The sequence below is a fragment of the Acipenser ruthenus genome, chromosome 50, assembly GCF_902713425.1.
Source record: "Acipenser ruthenus chromosome 50, fAciRut3.2 maternal haplotype, whole genome shotgun sequence".
NCBI lineage: Eukaryota > Metazoa > Chordata > Actinopteri > Acipenseriformes > Acipenseridae > Acipenser > Acipenser ruthenus.
This window is the reverse complement of record NC_081238.1, coordinates 5,238,946-5,264,815: the sequence shown is the minus strand read 5'-3', so window position 1 is coordinate 5,264,815 and position 25,870 is coordinate 5,238,946. Positions and strand designations below refer to the sequence as shown.

The window sequence follows — 25,870 nt, the reverse complement described above, 5'->3', positions numbered from 1 at the left end:
ACCTAAACTCTATGCTCAATATCTCTCCATTGAATGTACCATATATAACAATGTATTACTATGGACTATCACATTTCCTTACAAACGTGGTCACCCAACACTTGCCCAATGCATCAACACTGATATTGCTGGCCAGTGTGACTGCTCTACAGTGCTGGACAGCTAAATCCAATTGAATGTTTTTCAAGATGGGAACATTTCACACAATCCCCCCCCCCCCCCCCCCCCCACAATTGTTGTCTGTTTGCAAAAGTAGTTATGTTAAAATAGTTCAGGCTACAAAATAAATAGAGCCATGCTTTATTATGGGGAAAATATATAATTTGTAGACATGAAATTATAACTCCAAACTCAAGCTGTAATTAAATAGAAATTGAAGATTAGACTTGGTTATGCTAAACGGAATTTCCTAATCTGTAGGTAACTAAAGTTTATTTTCTGAAACTAAAGTTTCACAAAAACACAAGTTAAGCATGGTGAGTTATATCAAGTTTTAGGTTCAAAATCATCTGGGCAGGAAACAAACATTTAGTTAGAAGGACCTTTATATTCTGGCAACCAGAAACTAAATATTATCCAAAAATAAAAACCTGGAGCCAAAACTTGTCAAGAAACCACAGTTTTATAAACCTAGGATTAATGATCTTCCAAAACTACTTTAGTTTAATTGTGAGAAATATAGAACTACAGTGCCTTGCATAGTATTCACCCCCCTTGGACTTTTCCACATTTTGTAGTGTTACAACCTGGGATTTTGTCACTGATCTACACAAAATAGTCCGTAATATCAAAATTATTTACAAATAAAAAACTGAAATGTTTTGATTGCATAAGTATTCATCCCCTTTGCTGTGACACCCCTAAATAAGCTCTGGTGCAACCAATTGCCTTCAGAAGTCACATAATTAGATGAATGGAGTCCACCTGTGTGTAATTCAAGTGTCACATGATCTCAGATTAAATACACCTGTTTCTGGAAGGCTCCAGAGTTTGTTTGAGAGCATATCTAAACAAACAGCATCATGAAGACCAAGGAGCTATCAAAACAAGTCTGGGATAAAGTTCTGGAGAAGCACCAATCAGGGTTGGGTTATAAAAAATATCCCAAACTTTAAACATCCCCCGGAGCATCGTTAAATGCATTATTAAAAAATGGAAAGAATATGGCACAACCATGACTCTGCCTAAAGAAAGCCGTCCACCACAACTCAGTGACCAGGTAAGGAGGGCATTAGTCAGAGAAACAACCAAGAGGCCAATGGTAACTCTGAAGGAGCTGGAGAGATCCACAGCTGAGATGGGAGAAACCGTCCATGGGACAACTATAACCCGGATGCTCCACAAAGCTGGGCTTTATGGAAGTGTGGCGAGAAGAAAGCCATTGCTGAAAAAAAAACCATATCAAATCCCGTTTGGATCTTGCCAAAAGGCATGTGGGAGACACAGCAAACATTTTGGAGACTGTGACAGGATGCGAGTGACGAGGTGCAATAAATACAACGTGCAAACCAGATTCTCCCAAAATGTCTGTGATTTATTAAAGTATAAGAAACAAAATAACAAAAATAACAAAAGAAAAACACTCCTAATCCACAATCCTCCGTGCACGAAAACTGTGCTCTGTAATTCCAGGGATTGTGGTGAGTGGTTGGTGCCGTGCGGGAAGTGCTCCGGGGATTGTGCTGGCTCAGTGGCTGCAGCCCCTCGCTTCTACTCCTCCACTGTAAAGACAAACACAGACAGCATGCAACACAAAACAAAACGAGAACAGCTCCGGCTGGTGGCTCATTTCTCTAAGCGCAAAAGCCCAGGTACTGACCTAGCTGCTTCCCATTTGTACCCAGCAAACTCCTCCCTGCAGTCATCGCGTCGCCATGGTTCCTCCAATAGAGGGCTGCCACGCAGCTGACTGCAATGGAATCGTCAGGAGTAGTTGCAGCTACGCGCCCTTCCTAATATGGTCACCTTCCATTTTCCACCTACCACTGAGGTGGCAAATCTAGGAGGCAGCATACCCTCACCTTTACACAGCACCCTTTGTAGTTGGGAGGGAGATTTACAGCATTGATCCTTTCTCTCTATCACAGAGACAGAGCAAACATGTGGAAAAAGGTTCTCTAGTCTGAGGAGACCAAAATTGAACTTTCAGCCTTAGCGCAAAACGCTATGCGTGGCGCAAAGCCAACACTGCTCATCACCCTGAGAAAACCATCCCCACGGTGAAGGATGGTGGTGGCAGCATCATGTTATGGGGATGCTTTTCATTGGCAGGGACTGGGAAACTGGTCAGGATTGAGAGCAAGATGGATGGAGCCAAATACAAAGAAATTCTAGAGAAAAACCTGTTTCAGTCTGCAAGAGACCTGGGACTGGGGCACAGGTTCACCTTCCAGCAGGACAATAACCCTAAACACACAGCCAAAGCTACACTGGAGTGGTTTAATTAAAAAGAACCTGACTGTCTCAGAATGTCCCAGTCAAAGCCCAGACCTCAATCTGCGGCAAGACTTGAAAATTGTTGTTTACCAACATGACAGAACTTGAGCAATTTTGCCAAGAAGAATGGGCAAAAATTGCAGGATCCAGATGTGCAAAGCTGTTAAGACTTACCCAAAATGACTCACAGCTGTAATTGCTACCAAGTATTGACTCAGGGGGTGAATACTTATGCAACCAACAAATGTCTTGTAACTTGTGTCAATAAAAAATATATATATTGCACCTTCAAAGTTAAGTGTTGTGTAAGTCAAATAGTTAAAATCCCAATTAAATCAAATTTAATTCCAGGTTGTAACACTACAAAATGTGGAAAACTCCAAGGTGTGACTACTTATGCAAGGCACTGTACTCTACTTGTTTTTGAAAGGGTTGCTACAGAAGCCATGTACCAATCCTGTTACTCAGTTCTGCAGTATGATCATTTACCCAGCAGAAAGAGGTTAAATTCCCTTAAAACATCCATACACATTTAAGAGTTACTCCGTGGCAGAAATCAGACAGACCAGAGGAGATTTTTCATGCAGACATTTTATTCATCTGCATACAAAAGATGAAATCAGTACTGCTGTGCTGGCGAGCTGATGGAAACTGTGCCGACTGCTGTGTGCATTTCATCAGTGGGGTGCAGGAATGAGAAGCTCACTGCTGGACTTGGAGCAGAGTCTGGGATGTTGCCACACGCACATGTAGTAGCCCAGAGACAGGGCTCCCAGGACAACCATCAGGAGCAAGGGAGCAGCCAGGACAGGCAGCCAGGCCAGAGCCTGCTTTGGTTCTGGGAGAGGAGAGCAGAAGGGATTAGGAACAGGAAGGGTTTCCAGTGCAGGCGTGGTCTTTACAGTGCCCAGGAGCACCTTCAATAGGAGTTTGCTGCTTCAGGACCTGCAGGGAGGCACACTTGGGACCCTGTTGGTAAGGGTGGGCAAAGGCCCCGTGTTCCAATAATAGAAACATTTGAAGGTTTGGGCAGAACTGGTAACACACATCTTCAATCCTTCAGCAGAAAGTGTACTATAAAGATGAAGTCAGGGACATGTTTATAAATGCAAGCCATGTGTACACAGGACTGTAGACTGCAGGCACAACTTACCCTCCAGTGATAGAGCAGGGCTCCTCTGGTAGAATTCCTGGCTTCCAGCAGACAGCTCTTCAGGAAGGATCCTCAGGGGTCCCAGCACTGCAGTGTGTCTCAGTCCCTCTTCAGCTGCTCAGGAGAAAAGGGGAGCCTGGTTAGAAACAGGACCTGCTGCTTTACAGCAATGCCTCATGCAGTACCAGTCACTACAGCAGGGGGCAGGCAGAGGCTCGATGAAACAACCCAAGAGAAGCAAGACAGCTTTGTGGCCAACAGGCCATTGAGCAGAGTACCAACAAGAGAACAAGCAGCCTCTCTAGCTGGGAGGGGGAGCAGGTTTTTGGTAACCAATAATGGAGGCACTGCACCCCTATTTGATCATCATTTGTTGGCTGCCATACAACTAAAGTCAGACACCATTGCATAATAACCCAATTAAAGCCCACAGCTACCTGTGTATTTACAGCACATACAAATAGCAGCATTTACCTGTGTCTCTCCTCTCCCTCATATTGCAGTTGGAGGTACAGCAGCTGCACACAGAGCTCTGACCAGGATTATCCAGGAGCTCCCAGCTGCAATAAAACAGGACATTGAAACGAAGAACAGTGCAATAGACTTCTACTGGATAGAGCAGCAGAATGAATGTCCAATGACAGACACCCACTATATGAACATGTAGAAATGCAGGGGTGAACTATACATGCACAGAAAGTGCCACAATATAGATTTAGAATTGTTTAGCACAAGTGGCTTCCCAGGGACTTGCATACACGCATCGTTATCCCAGTTCCTGGTGACCGTGCATTTCAATTAAATTCTCCACAACTGTAAGGAGGCACAGAACCAATGTTGTGCAGATCAAAAGAAAGACACTAGTCCTGGGTCCCTGCGGTGTTGGTTAACTGGACCCCACAGCCCTGAACTCCCCTGGAACAGAGAGCAGCCTCAGCAGTGTCCAGTCCTTACCTCCTGGATCTCTGGTTGAATGAACAGGCTTTCTTGGTGGGGTTACTGAGCTGGGCAGGGTCCCAGGCCAGCAGCTGGCAATGGATATAGACCTAGGAAAAATAATGTATTTTAAAATAAAAAGCAACACACTGAGCATTTGCGTCAGGTGCATTCAGATCATGAACATTGCTCTAGGACCTTGGAAGTGTACTTACAAAAGCATTACACACACTACCAAGCACACTTACTCACCAAGAAAAACACCCCAGGCATAAAATCATGGTAACTAGCTGCCCTGTGCCCTCCAATACAATCCAGATTAACCCAGAAACTCACATCTGTGTTCAGTTGTGTAAACTTGAAGGCCTGGACAACAAGACGGATCTCGGAGGTCTGGACTCTGGGCAGAAACCTGGAGCTAGCAGCCTGGCCATCTACAAAGCATCTGCAGGGGGAAAAAGAGAGTACTGAGCAGGAGCAGGCACTTACCAGGACTGGGGACCACTAGGGTCTGAGGCCAAGGTAGTATTACAAGGACAAGTGCACAAGCATACTGCACCCCTTTTTCTGAGCGCCCCCTGTAAAAAGGTGGCACAGTTTGCAAAGCAGGACTGCTGTGCTCCCAAGTGCTAAACATTCAGATTTAAACTGTACCTTTCCTATACAGCTTCCAGTGAATATCTACCCGTGGTTGGCGATGAGGGGGTAGGACTGGCTTGAAGGGCTCAGCTGTGGAGTGCTGGCAGCGACACACTCTTCCACGTAGACCATCAGCGGCATGTGAAATTGCTGCTTCACTGCGGCTGCGATGTTGATGGGGGACCCCAGGAAGAACAGACTGGAGGTGCGGGGGGCTGAGAATTCCTCTGACAAAAGGAGGGGAGCATGAGAACAGTAATCCACCCAACTCCTCACTAGCCAGGACAGAGCAGCATTGACCAGCACCAGAGGAATTAGCTGAACATGTTCTACTGGACTGGAGGAAATGACCCAATGAGCAGCACAGGCTGCTGCCACTGCCAGGTTAGTGTTGCACTGGATGCCTTTCCAAACTAATAGACCAAGGGTACATCGCAGGACAGCAAACTCACCATTCATAATCCCCATTGTAAACTCCAGCTTCCCAAACCCAGAAGCATCCCCAAGTGCAGGGTTATACACTGGAGGAGTCCAGCCAGAAAGTCTGCAGAAGACACAGGTAGAGAGCTTTGGTTAGAGCAGCAACACATCCAAACAGTTTGTAAATCAGAGGAATGCCTTTATGAAACTGAACTAAACCTATTGGGAGCACCAACTCTATAGAGGTGAATAGCAATTGCAACAGTTCCTTGAATGCATGAGAGGTCAAAGGGAGTAAAAGCCACTCATTAGGAGGTCATTTTAAATCAGGTTTCTCCACATGCTGGTCATGCTACAGTTCCCACTGGAACAAAAACCAAGTCAGCTTGCAGCTGCACCAGTCACTGCTACTAAGAGGAGGCAGCAAAGGGAAGGGTTCAAGACCTACAAGTAGAGAAGACAGCTCCTCAGTACTCACTTGGTGTAGGTGCACACAATAGCCTGAGTGAATGGAGTCTGGTAGAAGCCACTCTGGGTGGGCTGGTACATCAGCACATTCATGTAACTGATGATGCTGGAAGTAACCTGGGCAAAGAAATGGATAAAAGACCACAGCAGTTTAAAAGCAAAATCCCATTTGTACTCCCCATTAAAAGCCAACAGTGTTTCCTATTGAGTGTGTGGTGGAAGTTTTAATATCACTCCCTTAGAGACTCAGTAGAACAGACAAAAATTGATTAAATAAATTTATTGATTTGCAAACCAGAGAACGCTCTCTGCACATGTGGTGCTAGACAAACATCGAGCAGAGTTCTGACTACAGAGTCAGTAAGCATAATATACCTTGCACCCTACAGTTATTGCGAGCCAATCACAGAAGCTTAACTCAGTATACGTTGGATAGCAACAGTCTGGAAGATTAAGAGGAGACCAATCATAACTCAAAACCAACTTTGTCCTACTTTGCAAGCAGACTGTTTGCCTTACATTGTCTGACTAAAACAGTGATAATTCTAGGAAGTGTCACGGATGCAGCTTGCGGTTACAAAATAAAGGAGAGCTTACTCTTTCTGGCTAGCAGTTAAACTTTCCATTCTTATAAAGCACAAACTGCTTAATACATCATATCTCGAGTTCTCTATACCTTAAACTTGATACACATGTTATTTTAATGCATATGACAAGGTTAATGTAATGCATAGCAAAGTATTCTTCAACAAGTGAAAGCTGCATACAGGCAGGCAAAGTGGTCATTGCCAGGAGCATTATGGGTACAGAGGCAGTGGTCCATATATTTGTAGTATTACCCCAAGTGTAAATAAACGTAGTTTCTGGGTGAACAGTTCCAATATCCCGACAGTGAACCCGTTGCAGAACGTAAAGCTGGGAAGCCAGAGGGATGAAAGGAGAAACCATCTTCATGTGGAAAAGAAATGAATGGGGGCCTGAACTGGAAATACTAGAAAGAATGAGCAGTCACTTACCATGCGCATAAACCCGCAATCAAGCAGCCCGGATTGGAACTGCACAGTGTTGTAGCTGCTGGTGGACGGAGAGCAGCTTCCCAATAGAAAGCCTTTGGGGTCCAGGGGAAGAGCCTGCCCAATGTTCAGCAACACTCTCACACTGACAGAGTCCACACCACAGACTACAGTCCCAGCTACAGGGGAGAGATTGACACATTTCACACCCCTTCACAAGGAACACAATTCAGTCAGTGTGAGGCTGCCAATTAAGACTATTCATTATATATATGTGGTCTTAATGTCAGACCTCAAATTTACATTGATATACTCCCTTTGCAGATTAAGGATGTTCAGATGTCATCATATACTGCGCTGGTACCTGTGCAGCACATCACATGGTGCAACTGCAGCTAGATCATTTGAGAGATTCTGAACTGCAGCACGGCCAGCAATTGAAAGCCAGGTAGCAACAACTTCAGCTATTGCACTATTTAAATGCTTACACATCCCAAATGAAAGCAAGAAACCAAACAGTTTTAACTATCCACAATTGAGCAATCAAAAAAAAAAAAGCCTACAGTCTTTAAGAACATCCAACACAGAACTAATAACTATTGTAAATGAGTGTTACAAACACAGGTAGAAACTAAACTTGTCATTTTAGTGCAAAACTAGATACAAGGTGTACAAACTTTAGAGCTACTTGTAAATGTTAAGCGATGCATTAGATCTTATGTATGAACACATACTTACTCATAGTAGGTCTACTTGTGCAGTTTAATACAACTCGTGACTAAACGCCTCGTGGTTTAGAGTGTTTATATAAATAGAAAACTCCACCGTCACCAGCAGTTTATACACTGCAATGAACTGACCGGCAACATTGTACTGGGAGTGGAAAAGACAAACTATGCAGCAAAAAAACCACTTCTAAAAAAAACAATTACATAAACGCAGAAGCCATAATGATCACTTAACAAATGAATCGGCCAGCATGTGTTTCTCTAGTACACAGAAACCGGGTCCCCCCCTAACCCCACAATAGGTTATTGATACTATACCGTCCTGTGGTGCTGCAAAGGGAATACAGCAAAGGCCCAACAAAACACTGCTCAGAAATAACTCCATCGTGAAAACAGGACGATACTATTCCACCGCCGCCCAAGAGCTTTTATAGAGATATTCACACTAATTCATTAACAAGAAATGACTACTAACACCTGTGACTGTCCTGCACGTTGACTCTTCTAAATTCCACGTGTACTGCAGAGCTCAGCGCGCTCAATAATGTGCATCAATTGTTGTGTTTTTAAATGCGCAGGATTTTTTTTTTAATCTTGAATTATTCATAATGTATTTTTACAGTAATCGCATTAATAAACAATGATGAATGTAAATGCTCCTACGAGTATCTGTGGCTGTCGCTACATTACATGTTCAGCGGATCCAGATATTTGTTGCCAGAACTGTTATACGATCACGTACACATTTAGAAATACTGAAACGAACTAGCAGTTCCCAATATAGGACATGTCTGTCATTGAATTGACTTCGTTTCTTTTAGTATTTATAAATATGCAACGACAGTATTGAGAGCTTTATTGTGATGGACACGCACACAGTTGAAAACTTGACTTATTTTTTGGAATACATTGTAAACATAGAGCGCGTTCGTTTCTCAGGTACGCGCGTGTGGAGTGCGGCAGTGCAACGCACTCGCTGGGAGTGAGGCAGTGCGGCGCTCTCGCTGGTGTTAGCGGTCACCTCGCCTGGTCAGTTCAGTAGTTTGAATTGCTAATAAAAGCCTCTGGACGGGGCTCAGCGCGTATCATTCTGTTTACGTCAGGGCCTCTTTCTAGAGCGGTGTTGTACTGGCGTTTTGCTGGGTGCCTCTTGCGGTACCAGAGGAAGGTATATTAATGAGTTGCATATGTTCTGCAATGAAACACAGTCTTTATAGTGTACATCTGTTTAATACAATAGAGAGCTCCGTCTATGTTCCTGTATTGCATATCGTATTTGTATAGTGTGATTTATAATGGTGACTCGCAGTGTGTTGCTGGTTCTGTGCTTTTGTCCCTCTGTGGCTTCAGTCGTGCGGTTAGTTGGACGCTGTCTGTGTTCTAGATAAACAGATGTTGATCAATGTTTTCATCACTTCTTGGCAATGCTGACTCCTGCATTTATTAAAACATCATTGCATCTCAATCACAACGTCTTAATAGTAAAACAGACTTAATTCGTTTTTTCTTCTCTGTTGAACAAGTAACTTGGCCAAACCTTAATTTTTGATTTACAAGTAGAAGGTACAAACGAGATTGCGACGTGTTAACAAGCCACTAATCTTAAAGCTACTGTATAATGAAACAAAGTATTTAATGCTGGGCACTTTATTACAATCGTTCTGCATGACTGTATTTACATTAATAAAGGAGTCGCTTCTGCTTTGAAATGAAAGTGAGAACTACAATTTAAAGGGGGGGGGGGGGGGGGGGGGGTCTTTACTTGTGTCTGTAAAACCCCCTAAATACCATTCATTTCTAGTCTCAAAACCTGTAAAAAAAAACTATGGGGATTATTTGATCTCAACATTGGTGGGTTTAAATCTTTCAAATTGATTTATTTCTTTCATTTGGGATGTGTAAGTAGTTAAATAGTGCAATAGCTGAAGTTGTTGCTGCTACCTCGTTTGCAACTGTTGCCTGTGCTGCAGTTCAGACTCTCTCCAATGATCTTTCAATATCTGGCCGTGCTGCAGTTCAGACTCTCTCCAATGATCTAGCTGCAGTTGCACCATGTGATGTGCTGCACAGGTACCAGTGCAGTATATGATGATATCTGAATATCCTGAATCCATGTGCAGAAGGAGGGTATATCAATGTTAATTTGAGGTCTGACATTAAGATCTCTCTATATATATGAATAGTCCTGATAATTTCCACTAGAGCCAGCCTCACACTGACTGAATTGTGTTCCTTGTGAAGGGGTGTGAAATGTTTCACTCTCTCCCTGTAGCTGGGACTGTAGTCTGTGGTGTGGACTCTGGCAGTGTGAGAGTGTTGCTGAACATTGGGCAGGCTCTTCCCATGGACCCCAAGGGCTTTCTATTGGGAAGCTGCTCTCCGTCCACCGGCAGCTATAACACTGTGCAGTTCCAATCCGAGCTTCAGCTATAATACTGTGCAGTTCCAATCCGAGCTGCAGCTATAACACTGTGCAGTTCCAATCCGGGCTGCAGTTATAACACTGTGCAGTTCCAATCCGGGCTGCAGCTATGACACTGTGCAGTTCCAATACGGGCTGCAGCTATAACACTGTGCAGTTCCAATATGGGCTGCAGCTATAACACTGTGCAGTTCCAATGCGAGCTGCAGCTATAACACTGTGCAGTTCCAATATGGGCTGCAGCTATGACACTGTGCAGTTCCAATGCGAGCTGCAGCTATAACACTGTGCAGTTCCAATACGGGCTGCAGCTATAACACTGTGCAGTTCCAATCCGGGCTGCAGCTATAACACTGTGCAGTTCCAATCCGGGCTGCTTGACTGCAGGTTTATGCGCATGATAAGTGGCATCTAAAGCAAGCCTCTCATTGTAAAGGGCGCACTGTCAGGATATTGTAAATGGTCACCCAGAAACTGCATTTCTTTATACGAAGGATAATTCTACAAATATATGGACCACTGCAGCTGTACCCATAATGCTCCTGGGAGAGCCCACTTTTGCGTACCTGTTTGTACTTCTCTGGATTGCAGCTCCCACTCCATAGGAAACACAACGTTGGCTTTAATGGGGAGAACAAATGGGTTTTTGCATTTATCCACTGCTGTGCCTAGGTTACTTCCAACATCACCAGGTACATGAATGTACTGACGTGCCAGCCACCCAGAGTGGCTTCTACCAGACTCCATTCACTCAGGCTATTGTGTGCACCTACACCAAGTGAGAACTGTGGAGCTGTCTTCTCTGCTTGTAGGTCTTGAACCCTTCACTTTGCTGCCCCCTCTTGGCAGCAGTGACTGGTGCAGCTGCAAGCTGGCTTTGTTATTGTTCCAGTGGATGCTGTAGTATGACCAGCATGTGGGGAAACCTGAATAAAATGACTTCCTGTTACTCACTTTGACCTGTCATACATTCTCAAGGAGCTGTTGCAATTGTTATTCACCTCTATAGAGTTGGTGCTCCCAGATTTAGCTTAGTTGTATTATATAGCACAATTTTTTACTAAATTTTACCAGTGACCTCCTAGAGGCTTTGTGTTTTTAAGATGTTTCAGGTGCAGTCCAGGCAGACTGACTGGAGCATCATTAGTACAGTATACCACACTGTGCTCGGCTTTGTGTGGCAGCTGATACACAACGAGTGTTAAAGAAATGTGGTGGAATCCTGTTTATTCATTTTTTATGTTAGCCTTTAGGCGTAATTCGGGGGATGCAGTAGAGGACTCTCTCTCGCTTTGCGCTGCTTTTTTCTTATCCTAAATCATTTTCTTTAGTCTTACCTTCCCTCCGTGGCGTCCTGCCCGGGAAGCGTCAACCGATCTCTTCCGGGTGGAAGCTGATCCCGGTTCATCCTTATTTAGCATTTCCAGCCAACCACACAATGCAGCACTCGTCTCGTCAATTATTAGGTCATGGCCAGCGCTGCTCCACGTATGTTGTTGGCTGCCCATCCTGTCTATCTCTCTCTGTTTTCTACTTTAACCCAGCTCTATTTCCACCTCCTTGTCTGTGTTTTTTTTTTTTTGGAGACTACCAGACTGCGTGCTTACCTGCTAACCCTCTTACCGTTCCAAAGCAAAAAAAAACCGGATCTTTATTTTCTCTTCTCGTTTTTTCGTTATAGTTTGTATGTAAAAAGGGATCTTTTTTTCTCCTCGTTTTTTGTTATACTTTGTATGTAAAAAAAAGGGATCTTTATTTTCTCCTCATTTTTTCGTTATACTTTGTATGTAAAAAATAAAAAAAATCTTTTGTTGTTTGTTTCGAGCTTAATAACTGGCACACTGCCAGAAGGATCCAGCAAGATGGAAACTGCTTCCGGCTTCTTCTCAGGTGACAGTGACGAGCTTTCACCAGGTCAGCCCCAGCACTCGGCTCGCTCTTCTCAGCACAGGCACAACCACCACCGTCGCCAGAACCAAGCTTTTCATCAGTAAGACCTAAGCGTTCAACTCCGCTACCCCCTAAGACACTGTCCTACAGCAGCTGGACGCAGCTGAAGCTTCTTAAAACCCTCTTTGAAAATGGGATTCCACTACCCACTGGAGCGGATAGAGAAGAATTATTTAAAATATACTACAACACAATCTCCAACTCCTGTTTTTCCTGCTTCGAAACAGAAATGTGTCACCCTCCCTCGACAACATTCAGCTATTGAAGTGCCTATCCCTCCTCTGCTGCTCGCCATTGATCTACCTTTCAATCAGGCTACAATCCCACTCCTCCCAATCAGGTAGCCTCACGTATCAGCATTCGATTCACCTGCTTCCTCTCATCACTCCACCAGTAGGCAGCCCAGCCAGGACATCAGCTCCAGGTCTCCCTCTGCTAAACGCCGCACCCATCCCAGCATCTCACCCGGATCTCCTGCCTCCACCTTCGGCCCTCCTCCTCGGCCAAGGCAGGCTCATACTGTCTCTCCAGGCAACGCCCCGTGCTCTCAACCCATACAGTCTCAGCCAGCAACTTCAGCCGACCTCAACGCTTTCAAAACCTCCCTTCTTCATGACATGAAAGCCCTCTTACAGCCTGTGACAGAGAGAGAAAGAATTCAAACTGTAAATCTCCCTCCCGACCAAAGAAGGCGCTTGGTAAGGTGAATCGTATGCTTCCTCCTAGATGGACTGCCTTGACGGTAGGCGGAAACCGGAAGGTGACCATATTAGGGGGAGCGCGTAGTTGCATGTACCTCGAAGGATTCCATTGCAATCAGCTGCGGGGCGGGCCCCTATTGGAGAAACCATGGCAACGGGTTGTTTGCAAGGAGGAGGTTCTGGGTACAAAGGGGAAGCAGTTACGTTAGTACGGCCCCCTTGCGCTGATGACGGTATCCAGCCGGAGCCTGTGTCTCTGTTATTGTTTTGTTTTGTCTCTGACAGAGGAGGAGTGAGAGTCGGGAGCTGCAGCCGCGGAGCCAGCAGACCCGGAGCACGTCCCTCACAGCACAACACAGCACAGCACCAGCACTCACCACGACCCCGGAAGAAAGAGCACAGTTTCGTGCACAGAGGATTGTGGTTCAGGAGTGTCATTCTTTTTGTTATTAAGGACTGTAAACCTGCCGTGTTCCCCCCGATACCATCGCTGGCAAAAGGGGGGGGTTTATTATTATTATTTATTATAATTATTGAAATTAAAAACACAGACGTTTTTGGGAGAACTCTGGTCTGGACATTGCCTTTATTATCACCACTCACATCCTGTTCACAAGTGGTGTCAGAAACGGGATTTTACAATGGACCCTGCAGCACTGAACACCATGATGGAGGCTCAGGCACGGAGGCATGAAGAGACCTTTGCAGCGGTGATGGAGAGGATGAATGCCATGTTCCTCGCGGCTAACCAGAGGAGGGAACCGGTGGCCGAACCAGCAGTAGCGCCTCCGAAACCTAAAGTGGTGAAGATGTCGCTGGAGGATGATCCCGAGGCCTATTTAACATCCTTTGAAAGGCAGGCGACAGCAGCCCTATGGCCTCGGGAGTGGTGGGCTACCCAGCTGGGACCCAATCTGATCGGGGAAGCCCAGGCAGCCTACCACGCTTTAACCCATGAACAAGCCATGGATTATGATCTTGTAAAGAAAGCCATCCTTCAGCGACTGGACATCACGGAGGAGACGCACCGCCGCCGGTTCCGGGAGTACCAACGCCCAGAAGGAGTCCGACCCCGAGTAATGGCCCAGCAGTTGGTGGACCAGGTGACCCGGTGGCTCTGCCCTGGTGAAAGCACAGCAGAGGAGGTGGCTGAGATTGTCACCATTGAACAATTTATACAGTTGCTGGGGCCAGAAGCCAGTAATTGGGTCAGCCGGCACCGGCCCACCACGCTGGACGCCGCGGTCAGGTTGGCTGAGGGGTACGAGGACTCTATGCCCACACCGCTGCCCACCCCGATACATCCCACGCCGACCTTCATCAGACCCAGGATGGCGGGCCCAAGGCCGGGGCCCCTTCACCCACACACACCCTTCACGTCTGGACCAGCACCCTCACGTTCCCCAACGGGTGGCCTCGCTCCACAACACTGGAGGCCGAGGTCAACCCCCAGCTGGGGTAGAACAGGGGCCCACTCCCCGCTGTCAGGTCGGCAGCGGGACAATCAGGCTCCGTGGGCGCCTCTCCCTCTGGAATGTTACCGGTGCCATGGGGTCGGCCACCTTGCCCGGAATTGCCCCTCAGCAATGGAGTGTGGTGCGGCTTCGCATTATTTGGTACCGGCGACAGGTAAGTCCAGGGGTAATGATTGGGAGGGACCTTGTATTGTTGATGTGCGGGTTGGTAATGTGAGCATCCACGCATTAGTGGACTTAAAGAACTGCTTCATTGACACTTCAATACAAAAAGCGGGCATTCCAGGTTTCCCAGGTTGCTTAGAACACATCAATGTGATCTGGCAACAAATTCAATCAGCTAAAAAGGAGAGGAAGGAGCTCCATGTGACATTCCTGGATTTGGCTAATGCATATGGTTCAGTGCCACATGAACTACTTTGGGCAGCATTTGATTTTTTCAGTGTACCGATGACAATAACAAATTTAGTGAAAGCCTATTTTGGAGATTTGCAATTCAGTTTTTCAACTTCAGAATTCAGCACTACATGGCAATGCCTAGAGGTTGGAATAATGGCAGGATGCACCATTTCTCCACTGGCTTTTACCATGGCAATGGAAGTAATCATTAGGGCATCAAAATGGGTAGTAGGAGGAGAGCGCTTGGCTTCTGGAATGCGACTACCACCAATTCGAGCATACATGGATGACATGACAACCATGACTACAACAGTAGCCTGCACTAATCGATTATTGGGCAAATTAACCAATAACATTGAATGGGCACGAAAGCAATTCAAGCCCACTAAATCAAGGAGCATCTCTATAATGAAAGGCAAAGTAGTAGATAAAACATTCTTCATTAATGGTGAGGCAATACCAACAGTGTCTGAGAAGCCAGTGAAGAGTCTTGGGAGATGGTACGACGGGGATCTAAAGGACACAGTTCGTGTGGGAGAAGTTAGACAACAAGCAGTGGAAGGGTTGAAGAGCATAGACAGCTGCGCTCTACCAGGTAAACTAAAACTCTGGTGCTTTCAGTTTGGTCTACTACCAAGGTTGCTGTGGCCACTGACTGTGTACGAGGTTTCTTTGACAACAGTAGAGAAGCTGGAAGCTTTAATCAGTTCATACATCAGGAAATGTTTGGGAGTTCCACGCTGCCTCAGCAGAGTGGGACTTTATGGTAAAGGAATACTGCAGCTACCAGTCTCTGCTCTAACCGAGGAGTTTAAGTGCGCCAAGGTCAGACTGGAAATGACATTAGTAGAGTCACGCGATAAATGCGTAAGGGAGGCAGCACCTGTGTTGAAAACTGGAAGAAAGTGGGCGGCAAAGAAAGCTGTGGAAGATGCAAAGGCTGCCCTTCGAATTGGTGATATCATGGGGCAAGTTCAGCATGGAAGAGGGGGTCTTGGTTTCAGTTCAACTCCTCCTACATGGCACAAGGCGGCCCCAGCTCAAAGAAGGAAGCTGGTAGTCAACGAGGTGCAAAAGCAGGAGGAGAGGATGAGGTGTATAAAGGCCATTTCCCAGGCCAAACAGGGAGAATGGATGAGATGGGAGAGTGTGGAACAACGCAAGATTGGCTGGCAAGACCTATGGTGAATGGAACAGAGCAGGATCAGTTTCCTCATCAGGTCAACATATGATGTTCTCCCATCACCACAGAACCTAAACCTCTGGGTAGGAGAGGATCCCTCATGTCCTTTGTGTTCATCACCTGCAACATTAAGGCACATTTTGACAGGATGTAAGGTGGCTCTTAGCCAAGGACGGTTTACTTGGCGCCATGACCAGGTGCTGCGATGTTTGGCCTTAGCATTGGAAGACAAGCGTAACATGACCAATAAGTTGCCACCTGTTTCATCAAAACATTACACACAAAAGACAACATTCCTCCGCCCAGGAGAGCAACCACCAAGAAAAGGTGTTAAAACCAATCCTCGCCCAGGACAACTGGAAGCTGCTAGAGACTGGAATATGCTGGCAGATGTTGGTCAACGGCTTATTTTTCCACCTGAGATTGCCACCACTAACCTTCGACCAGATATTGTCTTGTGGTCTGGATCAGCACGCCTTGTTCACCTGGTAGAGTTAACAGTGCCATGGGAGGACGCTGTAGATGAGGCGTATGAGAGGAAGAAACTGCGGTATGCTCAACTAGCCACTGAAGCGGAACAGCGAGAATGGAGAGTTCGGGTTTACCCAGTGGAAGTGGGTTGTCGAGGATTTGTGGCACATTCTACAACCCGGTTTCTCAGAGACGTCGGATTCAGTGGCCAAGAGTTGCGTCGCACAGTGAAGAACTTATCTGAAGCAGCAGAGAGGAGCAGCAACTGGCTGTGGTTGAGACGGAAAGATTCTGGCTGGGGACAGGTAAGTAAGCTGGGCTGAGTTGAGTGGGGGACGGAGGGGGGTGATGCTGGGACGCCAGAATCACCGTCGAGCCCTCTTGAGGTGTCGTGGGCTAGTCGACGAAACACTGAGGATGGAAGGTGCCCACTTGAAAACCCCAGAGATGTACCCTACTTAGCTCAATCCAGACGGTTGTCATGCTGATGCGCTGGGGAGGCCGCACTTTGGTTGATCCCCGGAGCCAGCATCGCAGCCGTTGTGTGTGCTGATGCGCCAGGGAGGCAAAATAAGCTGATCCCTGGAGCCAGCATTACACTTCAGCCATTAACACCAGACAGAAGGATATCTACATCATCATATGGAAGGAAACGTAAATGGATGGAGACGCATATGGATCACATTAGTTTACTGTAAAGCTACGTCTTAGTTGGTGCTTATCTTGGCGAGAGCCGAGTTCAAATCAGCATGAAGTTTTAACATCTACTCTCGTGTAATGGAAATCATGGGTGTGGTCAGACCTTGATTTCGGAAACTCTCTTAGAAGGGGTACCTTGGTGGTCACGTGGGTTAGTGGTCATCTCCTGTATCCATGGAGATAACAAGGACTACCCCCTCACCAAATTAGATGTGACCATTGGTAGTCACACCCGCCGTGTAATTGTGGCGGTGGCAAAAAGGTTGCCATACCCTGTTATTTTAGGTCGAGACTGGCCATGTTTCGAAACAATTATAAACCTAAAGGTAGAGCCAGTCTCCGGTAAGACCATAGGAGCAGCGGGGGAAACTATTGGAGATATTTTTCCGCTGCATGCTGATCTGTTCCCCTCTCGGTTCCGCCCAAAAAAAACTAAACGAGAGAGAAGGGTGGAAAAATGGGAGGGCGCATCAATGACACGAGGTTGGGGTTTGGTAGGAGACTCCTCCACGTCTGATAAACGCCAGGGAAAGGGAACTGGGATCCAGTGTGACCGACCGGGCCGAGTTACTGAGACCCCTAGTGCTGAGGCTACCATATCCCCGCTCGATATACCGAAAGTCTGGGACCGAGATGTTGATCTAGCGTACGAGCAAAAAAATGATCCTACGCTGGCTAACCTCTGGGGGCAGGTTCGGTCTATCGAGGGGAAGGAAGTAGATGGCAATCGGCCGCTCACATACCCTCACCACATTGTGCTTGGGCATTTGCTGTATAGAGTATCCCAAGCCCCGAGCACAGGGCAGACTGTAACACAGTTACTCGTTCCTCAGTCTTTTTTTGACATGAGATCATGCGGTTGGCTCATGATGTCCCTTGTTCGGGCCACTTAGGTAGCGAAAAGACTCAGGAACGAATATTGGCTCGATTTTACTGGGCGGGAGTGTACAGTGAGGTGAAGCGGTATGTGGCGACCTGTAGAGAGTGCCAACAAGTAGCGCCGGGGCGGGTTCACCCGACCCCATTGGTTCCACTGCCCCTGATCAATATCCCCTTTGAACGCATTGCAATGGACATAGTGGGCCCATTGAGCCAGTCTGACTGTGGATATACGCATATTTTAGTAGTGGTGGACTACGCGACCAGATATCCAGAGGCAGTACCATTGAGGTCCACTAGTGCATTAGCGATTGCAAAAGAGTTAGTGCAGATCATAGCAAGAGTAGGGATCCCCAAAGAAATTCTGACTGATCACGGAACTAATTTTATGTCACGGTGTTTAAAGGAACTGTATAAATTATTACAAATTCGATCCATTCGGACCTCCGTTTATCACCCGCAATCGGATGGTTTGGTGGAACGTTTTAATCAGACATTGAAGCAGATGCTGAGGCGGTTTGTCAACCAGGAGCAAAAACATTGGGCTAAACTCCTTCCCTACCTGATGTTTGCAGTGAGAGAGGTGCCTCAGAGCTCGACCGGGTTCTCTCCCTTTGAGCTGCTGTACGGGAGACAGCCACGAGGGGTCCTTGATCTTGTAAAGGAAGGATGGGAGGAGCAAAATAAAGATGCTAAAAACATAGTGAAATATGTAATTATGTTGAGAGATCTCCTGCAATTGGTTGGTCAGTTGGCACACGAGAACTTAAAACAGGCTCAGCATCGGCAAGAGCAGCAGTACAATAAACAAGCACGGATTCAGACTTTTCGGCCAGGAGATAAGGTACTGCTGCTACTTCCCACTTCGGAGTCTAAACTGTACGCTAAGTGGCAGGGACCATATGAGATGATGCGGGCAATTGGTAATGTAAACTACGAAATCAGACAACCCGATCGCCGGAACAAAACTGAAATTTACCATATTAATTTATTAAAACCCTACAATGAAAGGGAGGCCCTGTTTATAGCCAATGACAGTATAGAAGAGGATTTTGGTCCCTCTGTCAGTACACCAGCTACAGTTAACATTCCGATGGGGGAACAATTACTTCCTGATCAGAAGTGTGAACTCCGTGTGTTAGTGAAACAATTTGGTGATGTTTTTTCTGACTTGCCTGGCAGAACTAATATGATTGAACATGCTATTATTACTCCCGCAGGTGTCAGGGTTCGAGAGAGACCTATCGAATCCCGGAGAGTCGCAGGGGTGCCGTTGGCCGGGAGGTGGGGGATATGCTCGAGCTTGGAGTCATTGAGCCTTCCCGGAGCGAGTGGAGCAGCCCGATAGTGATGGTGCCTAAGAAGGACGGCTCCACTCGGTTCTGCATGGATTTCAGAAAGGTTAATGCCATCTCCAAGTTTGATGCATATCCCATGCCTCGGGTAGACGAGCTCCTCGACCGACTGGGAGGAGCGCGGTTGATTTCGACTTTGGATCTGACGAAGGGATACTGGCAAATTCCACTGACCCAGAGTTCGCAAGAGAAAACTGCTTTCTCTACCCCGGGTGGCTTGTTCCATTTCCAGACCATGCCCTTTGGGTTGCATGGAGCCCCGGCCACCTTTCAGATACTGATGGACCAGGTCCTAGCGCCCCATCAGCAGTATGCCGCTGCATACATTGATGACGTGGTGATTTTCAGCTCTACCTGGAGAGAGCATATTATTAGACTTTCGGCCGTCCTACAGTCTCTGAGGGAGGCGGGGCTGACGGCTAACCTGGGCAAGTGTGCATTCGGCAAACAAGAAACCCAGTATCTTGGCTTCCTTATGGGTAATGGGCGGGTAAAGCCGATCGCTTCTAAAGTCCAGGCTCTAGTGGAGACGGCGATCCCGAGAACCAAACCGCAGGTGAGATCACTATTGGGGTTAGCAGGCTATTATCGCCGCTTTATCCCCGAGTATGCCACCATAGTTAACCCCTTGGTAGAGCTCACCAAAAAGACGGCTCCAAAAATAGTTAAGTGGACAGGGGAGTGTCAGGGGGCCTTTGACACGATTAAGAGGAGACTATGCCAGGCCCCAGCACTTATTTCACCAGATTTCAGTAAGGAGTTCATCCTCCAGACCAATGCCTCCCAGATTGGTCTGGGGGCGGTCCTGTCCCAGCAAGTTGACGGAGTAGAACACCAGATTATTTACATGAGCAAAAAATTGGCTCCACGGGAGATTAACTACTCCGCCATTGAGAAGGAGTGTTTGGCCATCAAATGGGCCACTCATGCCCTTCGCTATTACTTGCTGGGGCGTTCTTTCACTCTTGTCACTGATCATGCTCCTTTAAGGTGGTTGCATACGATGAAGGACAATAACGCTCGGATAACTCGGTGGTATCTGGCGCTGCAACCCTTCCACTATACAGTGAAACATCGTGCGGGTAAGGAGCATCAAAATGCAGATTTTTTTTCAAGGGAGGGGGGCCCATTGGGGAACTTAGAATTGGCCGAGTGTGCCTTCGGCATCACTCTGAGGGGTGAGATGTGTGACAGAGAGAGAAAGAATTCAAACTGTAAATCTCCCTCCCGACCAAAGAAGGCGCTTGGTAAGGTGGATCGTATGCTTCCTCCTAGATGGACTGCCTTGACGGTAGGCGGAAACCGGAAGGTGACCATATTAGGGGGAGCGCGTAGTTGCATGTACCTGGAAGGATTCCATTGCAATCAGCTGCGGGGCGGGCCCCTATTGGAGAAACCATGGCAACGGGTTGTTTGCAAGGAGGAGGTTCTGGGTACAAAGGGGAAGCAGTTACGTTAGTACGGCCCCCTTGCGCTGATGACGGTATCCAGCCGGAGCCTGTGTCTCTGTTATTGTTTTGTTTTGTCTCTGACAGAGGAGGAGTGAGAGTCGGGAGCTGCAGCCGCGGAGCCAGCATTAGACCCGGAGCACGTCCCTCACAGCACAACACAGCACAGCACCAGCACTCACCACGACCCCGGAAGAAAGAGCACAGTTTCGTGCACGGAGGATTGTGGTTCAGGAGTGTCATTCTTTTTGTTATTAAGGACTGTAAACCTGCCGTGTTCCCCCCGATACCATCGCTGGCAAAAGGGGGGGGGTTATTATTATTATTTATTATAATTATTGAAATTAAAAACACAGACGTTTTTGGGAGAACTCTGGTCTGGACATTGCCTTTATTATCACCACTCACATCCTGTTCACACAGCCTGTCTCGAATTCAATCAAATCCCTCAATACACGCCTCACTGCTCTTGAAACTCGTCCTGACAAGACTCTTCCTCTTATTACAACAGCTTCTACATCTTCTGTCATTGAAGTAATTGACCCGAACCTTACGTTTACTCTAACCTCAGCCACTCCAGCAGACCTGCTCTATACCATTGATTCCAGACGTATCACCATTTCTCTAGCTCATTCTTGTTTTTATCGCTACTTCTGAACTTATTGACCATAGAACAGTTAGCTGTGGCGACGTGTCTGTAACTCTTAAGTCTTTCGATCCACGTCTCCTCAAGAATCATACTATGGGGGAGTTTGCACTGGCCTTTTCTGCTTACCGGGATGTTTTATGCAATGTTATTCCCACATAGAAGAGAAGAATTAGACCACTACATGGCCTATATCATTGAACTGTCTGTCCGCTATGGGGGTACCATGTTCTATGATTACCATAAAAGCTTTTCCGCAAAAGCAGCAGTAATACTGGGAACCACCAACAAAATCGATAACTGGGCAAAACCGGACATTGACCTGTTCCACAGGATATTTGGGGGCCTTAGAGCGTATGCTTGCATTGTATGCGCTTCCACAAGCCACTCCACCAATCTATGCCCAAAAGCGGCTGCAGTTAGCTCCTCCAACACTGCACGTTTTTTTTCGGCCGTTTCCTTCTACAGCTAATCTCGCTCCTTCCTCCTATCTTCGACCTATTCATGCTTCAGCTCCTCCTGATCCATCCACCTCTACAGACAAGTTTGGACTGTCCATTCAATTTTCCGGTAACCGACAAATATGTAATAACTTCAACGAATCCTTTTGTAATAACATCAATTGGCGTTTTCTGCATACCTGCTCCTTCTGTGGAAATGCTCACGCCAAGTCTATCTGCCCTCTCAACCGAAAAAATGACATTCAACTCTATCCGTGTCATCTCCTGTCAACATTCCAGCGCTGGCAGATGCCCTCAGTCTTCATGCCGACTGTTATTTGTCAAGTATCTCCTCAACGGTCTCGAACACGGTTTTTCTAATGGATTATCAAGTCTCACTTCTTCTATCACCTGCAGCAATCTTCGTTCTGCTACTTCGGACCCTCGAGCCGTTTCATCTCTGTCACAAAGACGGCCGGAGTGGGTGGCGTCAGACCAGAGCCAGGAAATAAATAAACAGAGAGATGTGGTTTGGTGAAGCTGGGCGCGTGATCGCGCTCAGCATTTAATAAACAGAACAGAAAATAAAAGGTTTTAAACACAAAAACACGGGACACGGCACTACACGCCAATATAAATAGACGAACAAAATGGACTACACAGACAAACAAACACGGTGAGCAGATAACAATATTTACGTTCTTTTATATTTTTAGTTTCTCCTTCTCCACACCCGTTCTCCACTCAACGAACACCCAACCCTGAGTGAAAGAAATGTGCATCTATATATACTGTTGTGCTGGGATTCAATTACTAATTAATTATTCACTTGAATCCCAGCACGTGAATTAATTCTGTGCAACCCCGTGCTCACATATTACATTTAACCAGCACGTGAAGTGATTTGTGCCCTCCTCGTGCCTAAATACAAATCTACACTTTAATACACGTGAAACACAGACCCGTTTATATCCCGTGTACCAATTTATACACCAACATTAACACACGCACGCAACATACAACACATAACACACAATTGCACACAGGGGCGGGGCACATTGCCACATATACCCCCCCTTGTGCGCAGCACACATGGCCTCAACGGCCACCTCCCCCCTTAAAAATCCAGCAGTCCAGGACAAAGTTTCGGGCTGGGAAGGGAGGCTTCAGTGGGCCCCTGGCTGGCCATGCTGTCAGCACCCCTGCCGGTAGTGGCACGGCTGACAGCCTGCTAGTCCACGCTTGCAGCGAACTTGCTGCGGGGGATGCTGGTCTCCTGACCTCTCCCCCTCCCTTCGTAGCCGGTAGCTCCCCTTGGTGGGGCTCCGACCACAGTACTGCCGGCAGCGAAGAAGCTGCAGTGGGAGCAGGTCTCCGGACCTCCCCCACGATCTCCGGCTGCAAAACTGCTGCAGTGGGAGCAGGTCTCCGGACCTCCCCCACGATCTCCGGCAGCGAAACTGCTGCAGTGGGAGCAGGTCTCCGGACCTCCCCCACGATCTCCGGCAGCGAAACTGCTGTTGGGGTTGGTGGTCTCCAGACCTCCTCCCCCTTCTTCGTGGCTGACAGCTCCCCTTTCTGGGGCTCCGGCCACCGTACTCCCTGTGGTGGAGGCAGAGGCAGCTCCTGCTCCTCTGCTCCTGGAGGTGGTGGAGGCAGAGGCAGCTCCTGCTCCTCTGCTCCTGGAAGTGGCAGAGGCAGCTCCTGCTCCTCTGCTCCTGACGGTGGTGGTGGCGAAGGCAGAGGCAGCTCCTGCTGCTCTGCTCCTTCCAGTGGAGGTGGCAGAGGCAGAGGCAGCTCCGGCTGCTCTGCTCCTGCCGGTGAAGGTGGGAGCAGCGTGTAGTTTCCTGCCGATGGAGGTGGGAGCAGCGTGTAGTCTCCCCCTTTTCCAGGGGACTGGTGCTGCTCTGCCTCTCTTGCAGGGAACTGGTGATGCGGTTGAATCCGGCACGAATGAGCCCTGCTGCTAGCACTGAAGAAAGAGAATCAAGGTGCTTCCTGAGGTAATAGTGCTGAAATGGGGTTTGAATCCCAGCTCCTCTACAGCAAACACTCTGCTGACACTCCAGCTGTTTGAACCCAGCAGAGGTGTAGACAGAAGACTGGAGTTGTTTAATGAATCTATGTCCACTCCTGTCCGATTTGAACCAACACTATGGAAAATGACTGGAAGCTACAATCTGTCAACTTAAGAGGCTGAAACTTACCGTATATTTGCAGTTTGAACAAACAGGCTATGACATCATATGGAATGATGGTGATGCAATAATCCGTGGAATACAATCCCAGTTCTTACCTGCGCAATCCATTGTTTCAGCAGATCATTTGAACAGGGGCTGCTAACACATTACCAACATGTAGGGAAAAATTGATGAAACCTGAAAAACAATATCAGTGAAGCCAAAAATATGTTTATTGGTGTAATACAAGAATAGAACTATTTGAAGAAAGCAGAGACACATGCTCTGGGTCACAGCGGATGGAATCTGTGCCCCAGATAATGGCTGCAATCACTTTTTAATAACATAGAACACTCCCCTATAATGTCATCATTTGAGACCCTCCCCACTTAAACCTGTGTACGTGGCCAGTCGCCAAGCCTCTCCCACATTCCTTTGCATCTGTAGATTCTTTGAGATTCTCCCATCCCCCCATGCTAGCAATCAAAACAGAGCAGAACAGAGACCCTTTCCACAAATGCCCATAAATGGTCATATCTGCTCTTGTCAGACTGCATTCCAAAATACCCCACCTAAACTCTGTGCTCAATATCTCTCCATTGAATGTACCATACATACTATCAAATTTCCTTACAGACGAAATAGACGCTCTTTCTTCTGTTAAAACATTGTGCAGGTCACTGCTGGAGAAGGTACATCCTGGGTTTAATTTGCAAATTGTAATAAATATGCTAGATTACTGGTATCTGTGTGGTACCAGTGACATACGATTCAGCATATTTTTCCAGATTTTTTTTCGTATTTTTTCAATGTTTAGAAAACATTGTAAAGCTGAATTAAACCAACAATTAAGATACTGATTTTGAAATTTACAAACATCGAGTATGCGCTGGCAGTTTAATACGTTAATTGACCTATATTCTGTTAATTTTGTTTCAACTTTAGAGCAAGTTGTTTGCTTTGAAATGTATTAGAAAATTGACAAACTCTTTTAATTTGCGTTGGTCCTCCTCGTGAGGACGCGTCCCGCTTACATAGCACATCTAACACATTGTTACTGTTTTGTGTAGCCCTTTCATTAAGGTTATTCTGAGAAGGTGGATATTGAAAGGAACGTTTAACGTTTTTTGGAATAGGTTTCTTTTTATTCAGCTCCTCTTCTCTTCTTTTGATACACGTTTTCTTTTACCTAATTTTAATCACACTTTATCACAAAAGTCCCTTTCTCAGCCTGAACTGAAAGTTTATTAACACATCCGTCAATTCTCAACTTTTCGTTATTTAAATACAATACTTTTGTGTTTTTGAAAGTTACTTCGTAAATGGCCGTTGTTTTATTTTGATAAACTTGTGTTTTGTAACAAGAATATCTGTTTAAAGTTCTAATCAGCATATCTGACCAAATAACGATAACAGGAAGAAAAAGACCAAAAAGTTTCTCTAAAAGAATGGTTCTGAAATATGCATTTTTTCGTTTCTAAATTGCGTTGCGCTTTAAATTGAATGTTTACAAAATGTTTCAGAAATGGAGATTTAATTTGTGAATTACATTCTAAATCCTCATAGAGAATGCTTCTATTAGAATCAATAAAATGTTCATGTCTGTTTGTTTTTACTATATCTTTCAGCTTTAAGGGCAGCAGTGTGGAGTAGTGGTTAGGGCTCTGGACTCTTGACCGTAGGTCGTGGGTTCAATCCCAGGTGGGGACACTGCTGCTGTACCCTTGAGCAAGGTACTTTACCTGGATTGCTTCAGTAAAAACCCAAATGTATAATGGGTAATTGTATGTAAAAATAATGTGATAACTTGTAACAATTGTAAGTCGCCC

General features: G+C 46.5%; 2 protein-coding genes across 2 annotated transcripts; one reads left to right on the top strand and one right to left on the bottom strand.

Moving 5' to 3' along the window:
• Positions 1-3,009: 3,009 nt before the first annotated feature.
• Positions 3,010-8,218, bottom strand: LOC117407815 (zona pellucida sperm-binding protein 3-like). Its single transcript, XM_034013076.3, has 10 exons — positions 8,112-8,218; positions 7,069-7,244; positions 6,063-6,169; positions 5,617-5,708; positions 5,211-5,391; positions 4,862-4,970; positions 4,544-4,635; positions 4,064-4,149; positions 3,590-3,703; positions 3,010-3,274 (listed from the first exon to the last, which is right to left on the bottom strand). Exons 1-10 carry the CDS (start codon positions 8,176-8,178, stop codon positions 3,114-3,116), a joined length of 1,185 nt encoding a protein of 394 aa, XP_033868967.3. The 5' UTR covers positions 8,179-8,218; the 3' UTR covers positions 3,010-3,113.
• A 5,289-nt stretch (positions 8,219-13,507) lies between these two features.
• LOC131721957 (zinc finger and SCAN domain-containing protein 29-like) lies at positions 13,508-21,230 on the top strand. Its single transcript, XM_059015364.1, has 2 exons — positions 13,508-14,495; positions 20,863-21,230. Exons 1-2 carry the CDS (start codon positions 13,508-13,510, stop codon positions 20,871-20,873), a joined length of 999 nt encoding a protein of 332 aa, XP_058871347.1. The 3' UTR covers positions 20,874-21,230.
• The last annotated feature ends 4,640 nt before the right edge of the window (positions 21,231-25,870 follow it).